This window comes from Rhinolophus sinicus, linkage group LG11 (assembly GCF_036562045.2).
Source record: "Rhinolophus sinicus isolate RSC01 linkage group LG11, ASM3656204v1, whole genome shotgun sequence".
NCBI lineage: Eukaryota > Metazoa > Chordata > Mammalia > Chiroptera > Rhinolophidae > Rhinolophus > Rhinolophus sinicus.
The window spans coordinates 20,666,423-20,686,959 of NC_133760.1; the positions used below are offsets into that span (position 1 = coordinate 20,666,423).

General features: G+C 47.6%; 1 protein-coding gene across 3 annotated transcripts in view; it reads right to left on the minus strand.

Moving 5' to 3' along the window:
- Positions 1–5,669: 5,669 nt before the first annotated feature.
- The window catches only part of LOC109453729 (WAP four-disulfide core domain protein 1), a 62,354-nt gene continuing 47,486 nt past the window's right edge, over positions 5,670–20,537 (minus strand). For all 3 annotated transcript variants that reach the window (XM_074314502.1, XM_074314501.1, XM_019743736.2), the window contains exons 3-8: positions 18,610–18,793; positions 14,629–14,712; positions 13,261–13,401; positions 8,955–8,996; positions 7,699–7,771; positions 5,670–6,092 (exon numbers count right to left, since the gene is read on the minus strand). In XM_074314502.1, coding sequence (XP_074170603.1) covers positions 7,713–7,771; positions 8,955–8,996; positions 13,261–13,401; positions 14,629–14,712; positions 18,610–18,793 — 510 coding nt within the window. In that variant the 3' untranslated portion in view covers positions 5,670–6,092; positions 7,699–7,712. The remainder of the gene's footprint in view (positions 6,093–7,698; positions 7,772–8,954; positions 8,997–13,260; positions 13,402–14,628; positions 14,713–18,609; positions 18,794–20,537) is intronic.

Below are 20,537 nucleotides of genomic sequence, written 5' to 3' on the forward strand. Positions count from 1 at the left end.
AAGGAACAGACAGATTGTGTAATGAAGTTGGCTCTATAGAAAAGCTGCTTCAGTGGGTAAGGCCCCTACCCTTAGCCAAGTGCCCCTGGGGTCATGTTCCAGTGGCCTTGGAGAAGCCCTTTGTCTCGGCAGGCAGGGTTGGAGCCCTGTCCACTGTTTCCCCTCCTCACGACCTTGCTCTGAGGCCTTGTTAGAAGAGACACGGCCCACTCAGAGGCTGGGCCACTGTACCCCCTGCCACTGTGACACAGCCCTCAGGCAGCTGCAGAGGTGGCCACAGCCTCTGCTGTCTCTTCAATATGAAGGTCTTGTGTGGCAAGAAAGAAAACTCCAAACTGAGGATTGGGAGGAACAGGGCTGGCCTCCTGCAGTTCCTAGAAGAATGGGAGAATGGGAGGTGGGGCTCTGATGTCCCAATGGCCTTGGGTAAATTGCTTCACCCTTCTCAGCTTCCTCTGTGCAACTGGAGTAAACCCAATATGCTGTGTGCATGGTACCAGTGCCAGCTTTCTGGTTGTGATATTGTGCTATAGTTATGAAGATGGCACCGCGGGGGAGGTGGATCTCCCCGTACATTTCCTTGCGTGTCCCATGAATTTACCATTGTTTCAAATAAAAAGTTTCTATAAGTTATTTTTGAAAAAGAAAGAAAAGACAGGTGGATGACCTTAGGATGAGATATAATCTGACTTTGACAATTAATGGGAGGGGAATAAACAAATGTGTTCTTCCTACAATATTTTCTGGAAAGGCTTCCTATGATTTGTACTTCCTAGGAGACAAACAACAATTATTTAATATCTCTCTAACTCCGAATGCTGCAGATAGAAGAATGTCTCCATCACGTCAATATTTCATCCACAACTCAAACAATACCTGTGTGTTCCTATAATTATATAAAATTAAATGCTTTTTCTCACTGTTTAAAAAGAAGAAAAAGTTCTTACCTCCCGAGGACTCTGGAATCAGATTACTTAGATCTGTATCCTCACTCTGCTATGTACTAGCTGGGTGACCCTGGCTAAGTGACTTGATTTCTCTGTGCTTCTGGTTCCCTCATCTGTAAGATGGGTGGGTGTCTTCCTCATGGGTTGGGATAGCTCAGATGAGTTGTTAGTTTCTGCAAAAGGCTGACTGGGCACGTGGCAGCATAGTCTGTGCTCAGAAGGTGCTGGTTACTGTTAAAGTTGCCATGAGTAATGAGGTAATACGGGGTGAATGCTAGGAATAGACAGAGCTCCACCTATTGCTGCCTGGCTGTGTGTGACCTTGGGCAAGTTACAGTACATTCTGGGCTTCTGTGGTCTTCCCTTGTGAAATGAGATCTCTGTGTGGACATCGAGGAGACTGTCTGCCCACTCCCCCACCATGGGCGCATTTTTGTGGGAACCCCTCCTGGTGTGGCATCCCCACCGCCATTGCCATTGCTGACAGGGGAGCTGCCTGTTCTTTCTTCATCCTTCCTTTGGCCTAAACTGTTGGGCCCAGATCTGGGGGCCTTCCCCAGGGTGTCAGAGGGGCAGAGAACAGTTTTTCTGGGTGTGCTGGATGGAGAGTCTGAGCTGTCAGGGCCACATTTCACATCATGAGGAGACAGTCACTCTGCCCGGAGAAGAGAGAGAGACTGGGAGATGGACTCCATCCTTGGTTCTCATTGTCCCTGAAGCCCAGGTGAGGGAGGCCCTGACTTCCCAAGCTGTGGTGGGTCAATTCCTCCTGAGAGGTCATAATAGCAACAACAACAGCAGCAAGCACCTACGTACTACAAGCCAGGTATTATTCTGAGAACCGTATATATTGTAACATTTTTACTTCTCATAACAGCCCTGGAGTATCACCACTTCCTTTTACAGGTGGGGAAATGGAGGCACGGTGAATAATTCATGCAAGGTCACACACTAGCATGTGTCAGAGTCAGGACTTGAACCCTGTCAGGCCAGCACCAAAGCCATGCCCCTGGCCACTCCTTCACCGTGTCCTTCCTTGCAGCCCTATTTGCCCAGCTGGTTGGAGCTGGGATTCTGTCACCCCCACCAGCACAGTGGGTGTACAGCCTGTCAGGCCCCTTCAATCCCAGCCTGGGGCCTCCAGTGCCCCTTCTGCTTCCTCCTGTCTCTTAGCCCCAGAAGACCCTGGACAGGCCTGAGTGTCCTGCCGTTTTCACACTCCTCATCTCATCGGGTCCTGTGGAAGGTTTGGAAGGTGTTACTTCTGCTCCACTATGGTTGACAGAGGCTCAGAAAGGGTAAGCTCTGTGTGCAGGGGTACACAGCTGTGACAGCAGGGCCACCACTGAAACCCTGTTCCAAGCCCAGACCTCTCTCACATGCTGGACAGCTGGACCTCTTCTTAGAACTTAGTTTAGGTAAGAAGCACTGTCACCTAGTTTCCAAACCAATCAGATCCAAGGAAGGGCTGTGCCAGCTCCAAAGGGGGGCAAGGCTCTAGGCCTCAAAGCCAGGAAACACAGCCGCTTCGCACTTGGGCCTGGGGCACTTATCTCACTGCCTGTGATCACTGATTTATCTGTGTGTCCCCCTCCAGACTGAATCTGGGGCAGGGACACACCAAGGAGGAAAGCAGGTGAGAGCAGGGAGGAGCTTCCACCAGAACCTCTAACTTGGTTGGGGCTGTGGGATGGAGGGGCAAAGCCCCGTGGAGTCAGCAGGCCGTGGTTCAAATCCCCACTACAGTGTGAACTATGTGTATGCAGTTTCTGGGTTCCGCTCCGTGTCTCAGACTGAAACTATGACGGGCAGCTTACATCATAATCCAAACATAACTGTACATATAAGCAAAAGAAAAGGGCACTGCCAACTAAGCTGAGAGATGCTTTCACCTTGCTATTTCAAACCTATTAGAAACCTCTTTCAGACTTAGTTAGACATAGATTTAAATTATGTATCATGCATGTACATACATCAAAAAGAAAACATTGGTTGGCCGGTTGGCTCTGTGGTTAGAGCACGTTGCTCATAACACCAACGTCACTGGTTCGATTCCCACATGGGCCAGGGAGCTGTGTCCTCCACGACTAGACTGAAACAACTACTTGAGACTTGGAGCCGATGGGTCCTGGAAAAACACGCTGTTCCCCAATATAAATTTTTAAAAAAGAAAAGAAAACATAAGTGAAATAAATGGGCTAAAAAGGTATTTCCTAGGTTATTACATTTGTAATAACATTCAAATCCCTTTTCCACGCAGAATTGCCAGTATCCGAGTTTTTCTGCCAGTATGGCCTTCGGAATCTCTGAGAGCACTGGTGACACAGAATTCCCCAGATGACGGTTCCTCTGTTATTCCTGGAAGCTTCCACCAAGCGGCTTACCCACAATCTGCATGTTTCAATGTGCTCACGTGCAGGCAATGATGCCTGCTGTCTGTAACTATGACACATCCCAACTTCAGGGATATGCACAGGTGAAAAAATGTGCGTCTTGGATTTACCAACAAAAGGTGGTTAGCCCTTGGTAAATATTCTTGACAGAATGAATGTATGAATGAGTGAATGAATAGGTGATGAGTGAGTGGGAAAGGTAATTAATTACCCTGAACCTGAGGGGAAATGCGCCAGTGGAATTTACTGATGGATGAAGTGATAAAAATTATTTAGCCTTCAACCAGAAGTTCTCAACTGGGGCATTTGTGTTCCCAGGGCACTATTGTGCCAAGATAATAAGGAATTGTAACCATGCCTGCCGAACACTGACCATAATCCATCATGTTCTCCTGCGCAACCCTGAAAGGCAGCTACTCTTATCACACCCATTTCACAGAGGAGGAAACTGAGGCTCAGAGAGGGTAAGTGTCTTGATTGGGATTGGAACTCAGATTGACCAGTCTCCACTGTCTCTGCCCCATCTCATAGCAGCCCCCCAAAAGTGGGGATGAGCTCAGTCCTGTCCCCAGAGCCCTCTGCAGGATGGTACACCAGCACTGTCCCCTTTTGGGCCTCAGTGGCTGGAGGGATGTGCTTCCATAGGCCAGAATTAGCAGAACAGCTGGGTCTCTGGTGCCCGATCTGTGGGTCGGATAGACCTGGCTGCTGGAATCTTGGCTCTAGCATTGACTGGCCAGGTGACTTTGGGTGAACCCTTTTAGATCTCTGATACTCACTCGGTTTTCTTTTCTGAGAGCCATACAGGGTGTGCTGGGCACACTCAAGCCTCTACGTGTTGTAATTGTTTGCTTCCATTGAGTGTGGCCGGCCATGGAAGGAACAGCCCCTTAGACTGTGGTCCTCAGCCTCGATGAGCCTTGCTGCTGGTTGGACCCCCTCCCTGCCAGGAGCTTCAGCCAACCCCAGGCCCAGATCCCTTCCCAACCAATGAGATCCAGCCTCCAGGACAGGTGGGGCGCTGAGCATTTCACCGGTCACCCAAGCTGTGACCCCTGGCTTGCCCCACAGAAATCACATGCATAAATTCTGCAGTGCAGTTTGTGCCTGGAATGGACAGAGATAAACCTCACTCTCCGAAATGTCTCCTGTTGGACTTGCCCTGCTTGGATAAAGTCGTCTTTCCTTTCCATTGACATGAAGGTCAAAACCTTCATGCGTGACAGATGCCCGCTTTATACACCTTTTACATGAATCACTTGACTCATGTTCCACACGTAAAAACAAAATAAAAAACAAGAATTCTTGAGCAATACGAATGCCCAGATGCCCAGAAATGACACACACACAAAAGGCCCCTCAGCCATTAATCTCCACCTGAAACTGGCTTTCGAGTGCTTTCCAAGAGATTATGGATTGTATGGGGGAAAGAGTGTGGGCGTGGATGGGGGACGTATAGAGGGACAGGGGACAGGAGAGCTGCTTGTTTGAAAAATATGTGTACTCAGGTGTTGTCTCCCCATAAGCCCATTTTGGAGTTAAAAAGGTTGAATCCTGCCAAACCACCTGTTAATACCAGTCGCCAGGGGCTGTTTTGAAAGCAGGCTATGGGAGGATGTGGAATCATTTCCGCTGCAAGCGTGTGTATGTGTTTGTTTTTGTGCACACACTGTTGAGATTTGAATTGTGTAACAGATGCCCCCCAGGGCTCTGCTCATGTCCCCTTGGGTCCCGGTGTGCACAGGAAGTGGGCTTCTCCTAGAGTGGACGACCCCCCTCCCCCACCACCGGCAGCCTTATGCCATCACAGAGGGTGCTGGGAGCCTTACACATACTCGGCGTCCCTGCCCCCTGATGGGCCAACGCCACTATTTGCAGAATGAACATGCAGACCCTTGCTTCAATAATTGCTAAGAATTTCATTACACCAAGTGCAAGGCCCTTCTGAGTGACCACACGGGTTCCCGCCACTGGAGCCAGCCCTGGTGGGACTCAGGCTGCCTCTAGGACCCCCAAGGGGGTGGCATCTCGGGACCTTGACACCTCACCTTGTCTGACGGCTTTCTCCTCCTGTCCCAACTTTCCCCAGGAAATTTCCTAATACATCACTTTCAACACACCCTCCTCCCAGGAGCTGCTTCAGAGGGCTCCTAACTAAAACAGTGTGCACATGGCCTGAATATTCCTGGGTTCCAGAAGCAGAGCTGAGCTGACACCCCAGCAACACCTACCCTCCCTCCAAACCCCACGAATCCATGCCATGACTTTAGCACACCTGATTTAAGATTATCAGATGGTTAAAACTATGAATCACGTGTGAGTAGAGAAGTTCATTTCCATTTTACAATGAGTGAATATATTTTGAGAACATTTGGGATGGGTACATGATTCCCAGAGTCATACCTGGAAGAAATCTGTAGATACCAACCCATTTGTATTAGAAACAGGCTTCATGCATGCTCACGAGGCAGTGACTTCTTCCCAGGGCATATATGATCTGCAGAGCTGCAGGGTCACATGAGATTCCCAGGCGTGCCTTGTTTCCAGGATGACAAAATAGCTTATAAATGACTCCCACAAAGTCACCTGGCCAGGTAAGGCCACGCTGGGGTTGAGAGCCAGGTGTCCTATCTCTAAGTATTTCTGAGGTCATGTTCTGCTGAGCTGGGCATATCCTCTGGGGATCAAATCGTTTTTATACAACTGTTTCCAAGGCTTAGCAGAAAGTGGAGGAGATGTTCTTTCAAACTGGCTGAAAAGGAAGCAGAGAAGGGATGACTATGAGCCATTGCTTGGGCAGAACATGGGGTCACAAATCTGTGCCTTCCCCCCCTCCGCCCCCACCAGGCACCAGGAAGATGCCAGCTTCTGCTAAGACTAAATTCGTAACTCACTGAAGTCTCTATGGGTACCATCTTATTTAGTTCCTAACACATCCCCGCTATCATTCCCATTTTATAGATGAGGAAACTGAGGCTGGGGAGTTGAAGTCATTTGCTTAGGGTCACATGGTGGTAGAGCAAGAATTTAAACCCAGGTCTGGCTGGCTCTGAAAAGCCATCCTAAACTGCCTGTCACAGTCATGTTCTTCTCCACAGGCACCCAGCACTCCCACGTTTAAGGTTCACAGTGCTCAGGTACATTCGACCCACGGCAAGGACTATTCCTGTCATCAGCAGGTAATAGACATACTAGCCTCAATCCCTACTGGCTCTAGATTTTCCTGGAGGACTCACACCTGAATATTCTGGAATCTGACACCTGACGTTTGCCGTTCAAGGACATCCTGGGGAAGTCACCTGCTTGGAAGGGCTTTTGTTTACCGCGTGTAGACATGCCGCTTTCACAGGGCACGAATGGGTATTCAGGTTTCACCTACTGAGACCCTTCTTGTCATTGTGATCCCACAGCCCTGTGCATTCACCTACATCTCACCTTGGACAACATCTGAGAGCAGAGTCTGTGCCTAACCTATTTATAAACCTCCTCTGGTGCCAGCCCCCCTGCTTCCCCACCCCCACTGCCATCATTCTCTTCCCAGCCCAGTGGCCTCCCTGTGGTTCCTCTAAGCCAAGATCTTTCCTTTCTCAGGGTGTTTCTGTGTCCGTTCTCCAGGCGTTCCCATGGCAGCACCTTCTCATCTTAGCTCTTGGCTCAGATGTCACCTCCTCACCCCGCCTTCCCTGACCCCCATGTGAAGCAGCTTCCTGTACCCGCCGGTTACGGTTACGGTTACGGTTACGGTTACGCTGCACCACATCTGTCCGTTTCCTTCACTTATTTCAGTCTGTCACTTCCTTGCTCACTTACTTGTTGACTTGTTGAGTCTCCAACTAAAGGATGTTGGAGGCATAGCCCGTGACACTGGGACCTCTCTCTGCTCTGATCATTGTGTTGCCCCCAACACAACTCCTGGCATACAGTAGATATCCATGAACGGCTACTGAGCACCCGAGTGCCTGGTACATGCCTACCACAGACCTGGCCCTTGATAGTATCCTGCGACAGAGGGAGGGAGAGACAAAGGGACAGGCTTCGTGGGACAGTGGAGGACTTACCTGCCTGCTCGTAGAGGCATTAGAGCAAAGGAATGGAAAGGAGATGGAAAGGGAAGGTACAATCTAGTCGAGTCTATGGATTTAGGTCCAGAGGAAACTTCCACTTCTGATAACACACCAAGTTCTCATATGTTCACTTTGAAATGCTCAGGGAGTGTAAAATCCTACCTGCAGACAAAGCCCCATTCTTCACCCTCCCACTCTTCGACTTCACGATTAAAGCTACCTAGAACACCTCACTGCCCAAACCCCCCCACCCCCCACCCCCATCCTCTACCATTGACTCATTGCTCCTCTCACCCGCTGTCGTGGCTTTATTGAAAGTGCCTCTGTTGTCCTTTTCCATGTTCTGCCACATTCTTGGAGTCACCCTCTGCCAAAAAAAAACAACACCCCAGGGCTCTGTCAGGGTGGGCCTGTCGGTTCCTGCTCAAAGGCTCACCTGTCACTGCCAAGTGAAGTCCAAATACCTAGGCCTGGCCTGGCCTGGCACCCTGGCCTGTCCCACAAATGGGGTCACGTACTCCCCACTTGTAGCCTCTCCCTTGGAGAGTCTGGCCCTGCCCACATTTCTGGCCTCATCTCCTGCCACTGTCCCCCTCACGTATTAGACATTCCAGTTGCAGTGCTGGCCAAGTGGCTTCCACCCTCAGGATAGTCACACTTGCTGTTGTTAAAAAACCACTTGGGCTTATTAATGTGTGAATTTCCTGCTTGGTACTAGCTGCGTGGTAGCAGGGCCTGGGTCTGCCATGTTCACGGATGTAGCCCCAACGTCCAGTACAGAATGAAGAATAGAATAAAGAATGAACAAGTACAAGATGCTTGATAAATGCTTAATCAGGATATGATGGATGGATGGATGGATGGATGGATGGATGGATGGATGGATGGATGGGTGGATGCATGATTGAATGAATTATTGGATTGATGGGTGGGTAGACCAATGCATAATTGAATGGAATGATAGTATCAGCCATATTTTCCAATTCCGAGAATGAAGAGGGAGGGACTTAAGCACCTCCAATCTCAGGTTCTGACATTTAGCGTGAAACCATATTTGTTGTGAACCCCTCTTTGCCTAATACCTCCTCTGCCCACCATCAGACCACAGGTCTTTTATTTTATTTCCCAATCTGGTTCCTAGTGTGTCACCTGTGAGATATCCCTGAGCTGCTGCCTCGGGCCCTGTCTTGGTCACCTGTCTAGCTGCTCCCCCGACCCCCAGGTCTGGTGCCAGGGCTTGCTCCTGTCAGGACCCTCCCAGCCTGCATCCTGGAATGGCTCCTGCCATGCCAGATGCCACCTGGAGGACTTCCCAAGCTGGGGGAGAGACTTTCACAACAGAAGCATCTTGGCATCCCATCACATCACCCCCAAAGTGCCATCTCATGGCATAAAAGCACCTGGGGGGAATATGGTCATTTCCCTTCTTAGCAGCTTCAAACTGTAGCTCTCATAATAGTCAATAGGATTTTATTTTTCTCCTTCACCCAAGAAATGCTCATGGTCCTTTTTAGGACTCTCTGCAAAGAAAGGATAGTTTCTTCTCTTACCTGAATGTCCTTTGTATAATGTATGTCGTAGGAATCGCCCATCTGGAAAACAAAGGATTCAGTGCCTTTCAGAAAGTTTATAAGACCCAAACTATTTTCATAATAGTACTAAGGAATTACTTGTATTTTTCACTCGCATTCTCTCGAATAGACAGTAGAATTTTCCATAGTCTACGTGACTTTGGTATCGCAGCCAATCAAATGCAGAAGCAGATGTGAGACTCTAGTTCTTAATTCACATATTAGAATTGCACAAATGTAAAATCATGCTGCTCTTCTCACTATTTTTTGTGCTCGAACATAGTTACTTTAAAGAAAAATGTTATTTCTGTTTACTGCATAATGAATTTATCATTGTTATTTTAATGAATACATAAATATTTTTAATGTCTCAGCCTTATGGTAAATATCCATGGCCACACAAAGGAGAACTCTGTGGGGTACTCAATATATTTTGAGTATAAAGGGGTCCTGAGATCAAGAAGTTTGGGAACTACTGTCTTCACAGATGAACTGGAAACAAAATTTCAGCATATTGTCCAGCAAATGTCATTACAAAATACATTCACATGGGGAGTAAATGGTATTTTTTAAAGTCTGTTCAAAAGAGACTCAAATGTCATTACTGGAAATGACAAAGTAATTTGAGAATGAATCTTCATTCATTGCTTCATTAATCCTCTCTGAGTCTCACCTGGAAATGGGCATAAAATTAGTATCTCTTAAATTATTGTGAGGATTAAAAGAAATAATTTCATTTACAATGCATATGCAAATATTAGAAGGAACCATATGAAATTGCCATTTTTGTGTGTAAAAAGTGGCCCACTCTTGGCAATTTCATATGTCTCAAATTACTAAGCATCACCACTACACAATTCCCTCCGTTGATTGTCAGCCCCCACCCAAGGCCAGCAGTAAAACATTTCAGGGAAGAGTGGAAATCTGGCCAGAACACAGATGTTTCACGGCAATCAATGTCTGCCTCCATCAGCTCACTTCTCCCTGTCAGTGCATCAGCCTTGTCTGACGGCTGTGATGTTCAAAAATCACATTTATGCACTTGAAACTCAGATCATGTTACACGTCAATTCTAGCTCAACTGAAAAATCACCTCCATGCCCTATCTGATCATTTTATTTCCTTTTGTTCTGTGGCCATCCTAAAAATCATCTGAGTCTTTAAGACCAGGATTGACATTTATTGTATAAGGTGAAAGAGTCCAAGCAATCTGACCCACACCCTCGGGTGGATAGCTTATCAGCAGCCTTGCGGAGGCGGAGAGCTTATCAGAAGTCAAGTTTTAGGGTTTTTTCCAGGCCAGAGGCTTTCCGAAACATTCCTGTTCCTCCCTTTTCCTTGAGGATGCATTTTGGCCAAGTAATGCCTGCTCAAGGCTCTGTGACCTTATTTTATTCTGCTCAGGACACAGCTGGCAAAGTCACTTGTCCCAGGCAAGCATTGGGCCCTATCTCCCATATCATGAGGCTGGATGCTCAGCTTTTGAATGATCTTGAACCCACTCAAAAAAAAAAAAAAAAAAAAAGGAAAAAGAAAAACAAAAATACACTAATTCCCCCTGATCCTGCTCTCTAAAAAATAAGATTTATTGCATGTATCAATGTTCATTTTCCCTTGAGAAAGACATGACCCCCTCAAATGCTGGGTTCCAGGCTGATGGCCTGTAAAACTTGAATGATCATTCGAGCAGCTGGCCCTCAGAGCAGACAGCATTTTAGGTGTGGGCGTGAGATCTGCAACTTATTCTCAAATACTCCGGAAGAGCAAATATGTAGATGTCTGTGGAGGGAGAGTTGGGGTTGGGGAGAGAGAGAGAGAGAGAGAGAATGATAAAGCAAATGTGACAACATTTTAACAATTGGTGAATCGGGGTAGAGAGTCCCAGGCACTGTTCTTATCACTTTTCTGTTAGTCTGCAATTATTTAAAATCTGTAGTTAAAAAAAAAAAAAAAGGTATAAAAGGCTTCTTCCTTAGTTGCCTGGGTCAAGAGTGCCCCGCTCTTCCCCAAGAACTTTGCTCCAAGAAAAGTTTTTGGAATTCAGGATGTTTCCAAACTTTCTACAACTACCAACAATCCTTGCTAAGTGACAGCCCCTCTGGGCACAAGGCTAAAAATTTCACTTACATTTCCAACCGCCAGGCTCAGATCATTCCTGTGGGAGGGGGAGAACACACACACACACACACACACACACACACACACACTCACACATGGATGCACAAATGGGCTTTGGAGCAGGTGGACAGGCTAGGAATTCCCACTCTGCTCCTGGTTAGCTGTGTGCACTGTCTGGGCAAGGTCTTGAACTCAAGTCCTCCGTTTTCCATCAGACAGAGATGATAGCTGTGTCCATTCCTTGAGGACCTACTGTGTGCCAGGTGCTGCTCTAAGCACCTTACCTGTCTTCTCTCATTAAAAACTCATAACTACCCTTGGAAGCGATTACTATCGTGACCATCACCAGCTCCATTTTACAGATGAAGAAACTGAGGCTAAGAAACATTAGTTACCTGCCCAAGGTCACCAGGGAAGAAAGCTGCAGGATTTGAACCAATTTCACTGGTTCTGAGCCTGTACTCTGAATCACACACAACACTGCCTTCTGGTTTTGTACTTCTCCTTTTATAGGCTTCCGACAAAATTTAAAGACAGAATCTCTGAGGCACTCAGTCAACAGCAGGCATCATTTAATTGCTCTCTTTGCTTATCTCCATCCTAGAAGTGGGTCTCATGTAAGTGAATAAGCAGGATCAGAAGATAAGAAAGGCAAAGTAGTTCCAGGCTTTTCCAGTGATAAAAATGGCATTACATTTCGAAGGACTCCTGACTCACCCCACAGCTCTCTTTTGATAAAGGCTGTTCCTTCCAGACTTCAGCATGTTCCTACAGGCTGGTCTGCTCTTGGGGTTTTGCATGTGATAGAACACATACCCCATCCACTAAGGTGTGATTTGGTATCTAGAGATGAACAGTGACACAAATAGCAGAGATTCTGTTTTGTGCAAGAGGCATGGGAGCTTAACTATCATAAGCCCATTTTACAGATAAGGAAAATGAGGCATGGAAAGTTCTACTATTTGTGACACTCAGCAGTGAGGGACCAAGTGGGCCCTGGAGCCCAAGCTATCTGGCCGGAGAACCCATTTGTTAACTCCAAATAGCAAGTAGAATGTAGGAGAAATCACAAAGATACCTAGTTAGTTTGAATCCTTTTACAGGCAATATTTTTCAAATTCAAATCAGAATTCCAGATATCCAGATTCTCAAGATAGTTCTAATGTCTCATAATTTTATTATTTGCAATGATAATGATGCTAAACATGTAACTGATTTAATGTGTATGTCTTTCTTGACACACCTCAGAGAAATAAATTCTCAAATCAGGAAAAAAAATGCTTTGGCAGATCATGTACGCTGATGTATTCTTTTGGCCAACAGGGTCGCTGTAATTATCCTTGATCTTGACTGAGGGTGTTATCTGTCCTCAGCTGTTAGGACTCAGAGATGCAGAAGTGGGGACGTGGGCCCGGGAGTGTGTGGACTCAGTTCCAATGAGCTCGTCTTTGATAAGTCTACCCTCCCTCTCCCGGAAGTTCCAGATTCTTTGCTTGCCACACGTGTCTTCCAAATCCACACCAAACCTCTCGACCTTACGCCTTGCATGAAGCACAGGCGGGTTTTAGATCTCACCCGCAGTCCTTGCTCTGCTGTCCTTGCTCTCCTTGGGAAAATTATGCAAATTAATGTGACACTGTTCGTGCCCCTCACTCATCTATTGATTGTCTCCATTTCCAAAGACGAAGACTAATGAAGTGACACTGAATGGTCCTGGTAGAAGTTAAGAGTTCTCAGACAATTCAAAAAAGAGATATATAGATGGATATAAAACATCTGATGTTTTCTGAGCACCTATTATCTCTTGCCTCTGCTCTGAGGCCTTTACATGTCTGATTTAAATGAATCCCTATAACAACACCAAGTGGCCCCATTTTACAGATGGGGAACCCGAGGCTCAGAGATTGAAGCACTTGACCCCAAAGTCAGCCAGCTAGGAGGTGGCAGAGCTGGGGCTTGCAGCCAGTCTGCTGACTCAAAGGCCTGTGTCACGTGCAGGCGAAGGGGGAAAGGGTGGAAGATTGGAAAGGAGGAGCAGGGCAGGACAGCAGGAGGGAGGGAGGTGCTCTCGGCCAGGATCAGGGGCCAGTGGTTTTCTCTGCAACGGGTCTCCCATGTGGGGGATTGCAGAGAGAGTGGGGTTGAGGGCTTGGGCACCCACACTCACCTGCCTGCCGGCGCTGCTTGACGCACTGGCCGCGGTTGGGGATGCCCTTAGCGACATCACCTGGGCTCAGGATGTGGCACTTGTAGCCCGAGGGACAGAGGAGTGGCTCTGCCCCATCTTCTGTGGTGCTGCAGATCTCTGCTGTGGGAAGGACACAGGCCAGGGTCTCAGGGGCAGCCCCTCTTGGTGGCAGTGAATGCACGCTAGCCAGGGGGCACGTTATCTCATCTGTGCCCCCCAGGTCCCAGGCTATGCCTTGTGTCTCACTCAGAGTTGTGTGCGCACACACACACACACACACACGGGGCAGTCCAAAGTACATGATCCCAAACATGTCCTCACATGCATAGTGACACACGTACCGTGTTCCCCCAAAAATAACACCTAGCCAGACCATCAGCTCTAATGCGACTTTTGGAGCAAAAATTAATATAAGACCTGGTCTTATTTTAATATAAGACCTGGTCTTATTTTAATATAAGACCAGTAATATAATATAATATAATATAATATAATATGAGAGCTTATATTAATATTTTGCTCCAAATGATGCATTAAAGCTGATGGTCCAGCTAGGTCTTATTTTTGGGGGAACACGGTACATACATGTTCACTTACAAGCCCTGTAACACATATGCTCACATTGAGCCACTTGTGCACACACATGTTCATGCACAGAAATCCTGACACACACACATGCTCACACATCACACATACACATTTTCCCCGTCCCACAAGTTCTAACACACATAGGCGTACTACACTTACAGTTACCCACACATGTTCACACGGACACAAAGCCTGCACACACACACACAGTCACACATATTTATAAGAACATATGCACAAATATTCAGACAGACACGGCCACATGGTTGCTTGCATAGCTGCATACCCTCACGGATGACACAGTCGCACACACAAAAGTGTGCAACATCACAAGCACAGCCTCACACACGCAAGTACAGCCTACAGTTCTCTAGGCCCTGGGCCTGCCCATGGTTCTTTTCAGAAACTGCTCTCTACCCACCCTGGAGGAGGCCCCATCATCAGGAAGCAGAGAACACCTGACTATGATTTTAGGGATCTGAAAACCAACCCCCAACTCTCTCCTCAATTTTCTACCAGGAAGGAGGCCCCATTCCCTGGGAGAGTCAAAGCCTATACTGTCCTGGGGATGCTGAGAGCCTGGCCACCCCCACCATCACCCTTCTGGGTTGGAGTGGGGGAGGATCCAAGAGGGATGAGTATTTGGGCATAGGCCGCCTGCTGGAGCAGAGGCAGCCCATGTTATCGGTATTCTGGTAGCAGTCCAAGAAGGAGGGATTCTGGCTCTGATACTAGGACTGGGCTTTATCCTGTAGGTACCTTGCAACGCCTCCTCAGGGCCATCCAGGAGCCAGCCGTTGCCACCAAGCCATCGAGGTTTCGGCTGTACCAGCCAATCTAAAACTAACAAACAATACATGGTTAAATTGAGGTCCTCCTCAGGCAGCTGAGAAACACCCCAGCCTCTGGGAATGGGGGAGCCTACATTTCATCATGAAACACAGAGGCTCTCCGGAGGAGAAACAACTGTGGTTCTCCAGAGTACATTTGCTCCTTCCTTTTAGTAATAGAACTTTGAGTTTTGGCTGGCCACTGGGTGGCCAAGCTGGAGACTACATTTCCCAGCCTCCCTGGAAACTAGGTGTGGCCATGTGAGTGAATTCTGGCCAATGGGATGTGAGCAGAAAGTGATGATGTAACTTCTGGTTCTGCCTTTGCATTGATGCCTGTTTGCTCCCCTCGCCCACTCTCTCCCTTTTCTTGCGGTCTGGGAGCCACTTTGACCATGCAGAGCAATAAGATGGAGGGAACCTGGGTCCCAGGATGACTGTGGAGCAGAGCCACCTGCCTCCCATGGACCTCCTACTTCTGGCCTATTAACTGAAGGAGACCCAACCTAATAGGTTGGACCTCTGGGTTTATGGGTCTTTTTGTTACAGCAGCGTGTTCCATAACCAATATATTTTTAACCAGAAGAGTGACCCACTCAGTAGACTAGAAGATCTTCAAAAACCTAAATTAGGGGTTGAAAGCCCAAATGCCTCCAGGGGCAGATAGGTAACATAAAGGAGAAAAGCAGGTCAGGTAGGACAAAGAGGTAGGGCCAACCGGAGAATGTTCCTGACTGACTGGGTCAGCTGCTGGTCAGCTCTGGCCAGCCATTTCCAGTGTTTGCAGAGGTGATTTTTGTTTTAAACTATAAATCTGCATTTTAACAAATGTAAATCCTCTGGTTTTCAAATATCGGCAGCTAATTGAAAACATTGTAAGCGTTTTGGAGCTCAAGTAATACTGGTCTGGGAGTACATTATGTTTATGATCTCTGCTTTAGTCTGAATCAGAAATATGACAAAAATAAAGAAGTTCATGTGCTGTCTAGCCCCTTTGAAAGTCCATAGATAGGTGTTGGTAAAAATGCTGTTTAGCTTTTTCTTTAAAAGTATGAGATGGTCACTCACAGAGTGGAAATTGAAACAACAGAAATTGCACCTTACAATTTCTGAACTAGAGGGATTACACAATAAGATTCTGCAGCCACCATTTCTAATCGTATGGTTTTCCCTCTTTCTTCCCACCACCTTGGATCACATGATAGAAAATGTATTGAATGCTTTTTTTTTTTTTTTTTTAAGGAGGGCGCAGCTCATGGTGGCCCATGCGGGGATCGAACCAACAACCTTGGTGCTACCAGCACTGTGCTCTCACTAACTAAGCTAACCAGCTACCCCTTCCATGCTATCTTTTACCAAATAGAAAATGTATTAATATTTTCTATTTGTCTTCTCCTTTGCATTGGTCAAAGGCTTCTGAGCAGCAGGGAAATATAGCATTTTGCTATACTTTTTGGAATACTGCAACACGGTCAAGACCTCTCATCAATTTGCAGACCCCTAACGGCCTGGAGGCCCAAGGTCTCACCTTTCTGTTCTCTTACTAGAACTTGCTGGGATCACCTGATAAATAAACTCCCTGTACGTCAGTGCTTTTATCAAAGTCTGCCTTTGATAACAGTCTGTCCACCCCCTGCAGCTGTGTGAATTGCAATGAAGTGTGTAAGCTGCTTTGAACAGGGCCTGGTGCATTTCAAAGCATCTGCTCATGTTTGATCATGGTTCTCAATTCAAAGCAATTTTGTCCTAACATTTAGCAAAGTCTAGAGATATTTTTGGTCATCATACTATGGAGTGGGGGTACTACTGGTATCTAGTGGGTGGGGGCCAGGGATGCTGTCTGGCATCGTACAATGCACATGTCACCCCCACCCCCACCTCAATTAGAATTATCCAAGAGTTCCAAGGGTGAGAAACCTTGTGTTACATGTTATTATTATTATTGCTATTATTATTCTGACTAATGGTTCTTCCTTCTGGCCAGTGAAAACTAGTCGTTTTATTATTTTATGAATTATTGATTCATTGAATAACTTTTAGATGTCCAGAGATTATTTTAGATGGTGGGGATACAGCAGTGAATGAACAGACCAAACTCTCCTTATAAGGCTGACCTTCAAGTGGGGGGAACAGTCCATGAACAAACAAATAAAACACAATATTCCAGGTTGGGCTATAAAGAAAACTTAAGCAGGGTAGAGGGTTAAGGAATGGCCGGAGGAGGGATTGCCTTATTTAGAGAGGGAAATCTTCCCTGAGAAAGTGACTGTCTCTGGACAAAGATCTGAAGGAGATGTGTGGGTGTCTAGGAGAAGGATATTCCAGGCAGTGAGGGACCCCATATATGGGCCCAGGTGCCAGAACTGGGGCCCCACATCCCCGCGCTCAGGGCCTAAGGCTGTGTTCACTTCCCTGTCAGAAAACTGGATTGAAACTCTAGTTCTGCCTGTTGTGTGACTTTTGGCAACCAATTCAGCTTCTCTGAGCTTCAGTGTCTTCAGCTGTAAAACAGGGCTCTCCACCAACTGGGACTGTGTGAGCATTAAATGAGATAATGTATAGAAAGGTCATCATAAATGTCACGGACAGTTGTACAGTTTGTGCACTGCTCAAAAGCAATTGGCCTAGGTGGCAATGAGGCTAGAATCACTGTGCCCTGTTGCAGTCCAAAGGACTGCACTTTTTTTGACTTGCCCACCTAAAGGGAAGCACCTTTATGTGCTTTTCCACCAGGAGGGGGCGACATTTTGTCACATAAAGGGCTCTGTAAGAGCCAGCCTGGTCCTGAGCACCTCACTCACTCGGTTCCCGGACAAGAGGGAGTGCTCAAACACATGGTAGACTGTAATTATGAGCATCATTAAGAGTGCTGAGTCCCTTGTCATCGCTGTGACCTCACTCCAAAGAAAACACAGTGTGGTCATTCTTGCTTCGGCCTTGGGAAGAAGGGTTGGAGGTGCCTTCTCAGAGCCACCTTTGGTAATTAAGGCCCACGGAACCCGCAGCCAAAAGATGCAGTCCAAACAGGCGGTTATTGTTTAAGGCTCAGCCCTACGCAGAACTGAGAGTGGAGGAAACTTTCCTGCCCCCATCCTTATGGACACCTTTTCTCCACCCAGGGGGAGGTAGCTGCCCATCTCCCCACAGACTCCCTTTCCCTCCCCTCCCAAACCTTCTCTCCAGAAGGGATCTGAAACTCCTTCCCTTCAAAGATGAATCCCTGAGAACTGTTTCTCCCAAATGGGTTCTCATTAAGATTCAACAAACGTTATTGATTACTTGCTCCTAACCTGATGGGGCCCCAAGCGCTTCGGAATTTCAGATCCCGCCAGGAGCTGCACATTCTCATTTCAGTTTTACAGGTGGGGGGAATCTAAGGAGGTGAGCAGCTAGCCTGTGGATTTGAACCCAGGAGTCTGCATACCCCTGCCTCTCTGGGCACCCCCTATCTACCCTGCTAAGGTCCCAGGTCTCCATCTCAAATGCCTCCAAGGCCAGGTATGAGTGTAGAAGGCCTGGTGGGGTCTGTGGAGAACTGGAGGACCTGGCTACTATCTAGGGGCACCTGAGGCTCCCGCAGGTAGTGGTCCAGGGAATGCGGTCCAGTATTTTTAAGAAACGCTGGAAATCTGGATTTTTTAAAGATATCTCTCCCATCTTCACAGCAGGGGGCATTTCCCCTGGAAGGCACGGTTTCCTGGACTGTAGCCCTTTGAGGACAGCGCGCTCAGTACATCTAGCTGGATGCTTGCTCAATGAGCTGCTCTGTTCCATTTCACAGGTGGACCCGCCCAGGTGGCCCAGGCTTAAGCCCAGCTGCGTTTTTCCCAGTGGGGACCTCCGGGCAGGGCAGGACCCTTCACCTGGGTGCCCCACCCCGCCCCCAACTCCCCAGGGCCCGGACACCTACCTGGCGGGGGCGGCACGGCCTCCAGGCAGGCATATGCACAGCCGTTGTAACAGCAGCGCCGTTGCCGCGGGCACTCAGAGTCGGCCTGGCAGCGCACCGCCTGGCAGGCGTCGGGGGGCAGCGAGCGCGGGGGCGGCGGGCAGCGGTCCGCGCGGGGCTGCTGGGGGCCGCCAGCTTCCTCGCCCTGCAGAGAGAGGGAAGCATCAGCGGTGCCCAGCGGCCGCAGCCAGCGGGGCCCACGTTAGAATCCCAGCGCTGCTTGGAGCTGTGCGCTGCAGTCAAGTTCCTGGGCCTCTCTGAGCCTCCGCGTCCGCAATCACAGCAGACCTAGCCTTACAGGGTTGCGCTGAGGATTAACAGGTGTTGTTTCTCTTTGTAATAGCCCCCAACTGAAATGTCTGTAAACCTACCAGCAGCAAAAAGGACAAATGAATATGGAGAACAGTTTATCTGTTAAGTTTTATCCTGAATAGATAGATATAGATAGATAATAGATAGATAGATATATACATATATACCACATGTATTTTATATATACACACATATACCACAGGGTATATATGTGTGTCTACAAAATCACGCATATATACAGATGTATCTTATAATCCATATGTTTATATAGAGCTTTGAGAATTTATAAATCTTACATGGAATCGATAAATTCACACAACTTGGATAAATCTCACAAACAATATTGAGCAAAAAAAACCACACAAAAAAACAGAAGAGGCAGCAGCAGCCAGCTCACAAGAGAACACACAGTCTGATTCCATTTATATTCTTAGTTCAGCAAGAGGCAGCTGAGCTGATGCCGGGTGTGAGAAGCTAGGAGAGTGGTCACTTAGTGCGTGAGGCCCAGGAGCAGCATGGGGGTCTCTGGAGGCTGGTCCTGTTCTGTTTCTTGATCTGGGTGCTGGTTCACTTTGTGCAGAGCTGTACTAGGCATGTGATTTTTTTGTGCTTTCCGGTATTACGTTTCAATGAATAGTCAGTGAGACACAGTACTTAGCATAGAGGACATACCGGCACGTGACCAACAAAATAAGAATGTTAGAGGGGACGTTGGGAGCGTTTGTCACCAGGCAACCCATTGTGGGTCTCTGACAATTAAAATTTTTTAAAACTGTAGACGTACTTATGAAGAATTTTTAATGACAGGAAAAACACTTATGATATGTTAGAAAAAAAAAAAAGGCAAGCTACAAAGTGGCATATGCCATCTGGTCTCCTCTGAAAAGTGGAAGGTCAAGGATGCATTAAACATCCTTCCCCGCACAGCTAGCGCGGTGGCTGCAAATTCCACGCGCTGCTCCCAATGCCCTGTAGGGGGCGTCGGGCCATCAAGAACAGGTCCCAAGCAGGCGCGTCTTGGAATTGGAATTTCAAGGACCAGTGGTTTTCAAACTACTTCCCAGGGACTGCCAGGGGCAAGAGGGGGAAGAAAGCAGTAAGCAAGTGGGGAGGCAGGTAGCTTGGAAAAGGTGGGGCTCCTGGTCCCCACCCCAGCTTCACCCAGAGAATTCATCTTCTCTTCCGTATATAGGTCATTAAATTCGTGGAAAGTAAAAATGAACACAAAGCCAACATTTGGCAGATAAGGAAAGGAAGGCTTCGTGAGATTGGTGGTTCTTCCCCCAAACAAAGGGGAGACTGGAGTATGGAACTTCTAAATCCTGGTTCAGTCTTTTCACCATTCCTGCCCCACCTGGTCCCCCTAATTATAAACGCCATCCTGAATAATTTCAAAGCTGCAAGCAGGAGACATAACCCTAAGCCATTAGCTCTTAGTTCATTTTCTGCAGAACGAACATCATTGGACCCAGCGTAAGGCCCCACCATTTTCATCCTAATAGAATGTGACAGCTGCCGAGGCCTCCTTGGGAGGGTGACGAGGAATGCCCATGCATGGGCTAGAGGGGACAGTTGGT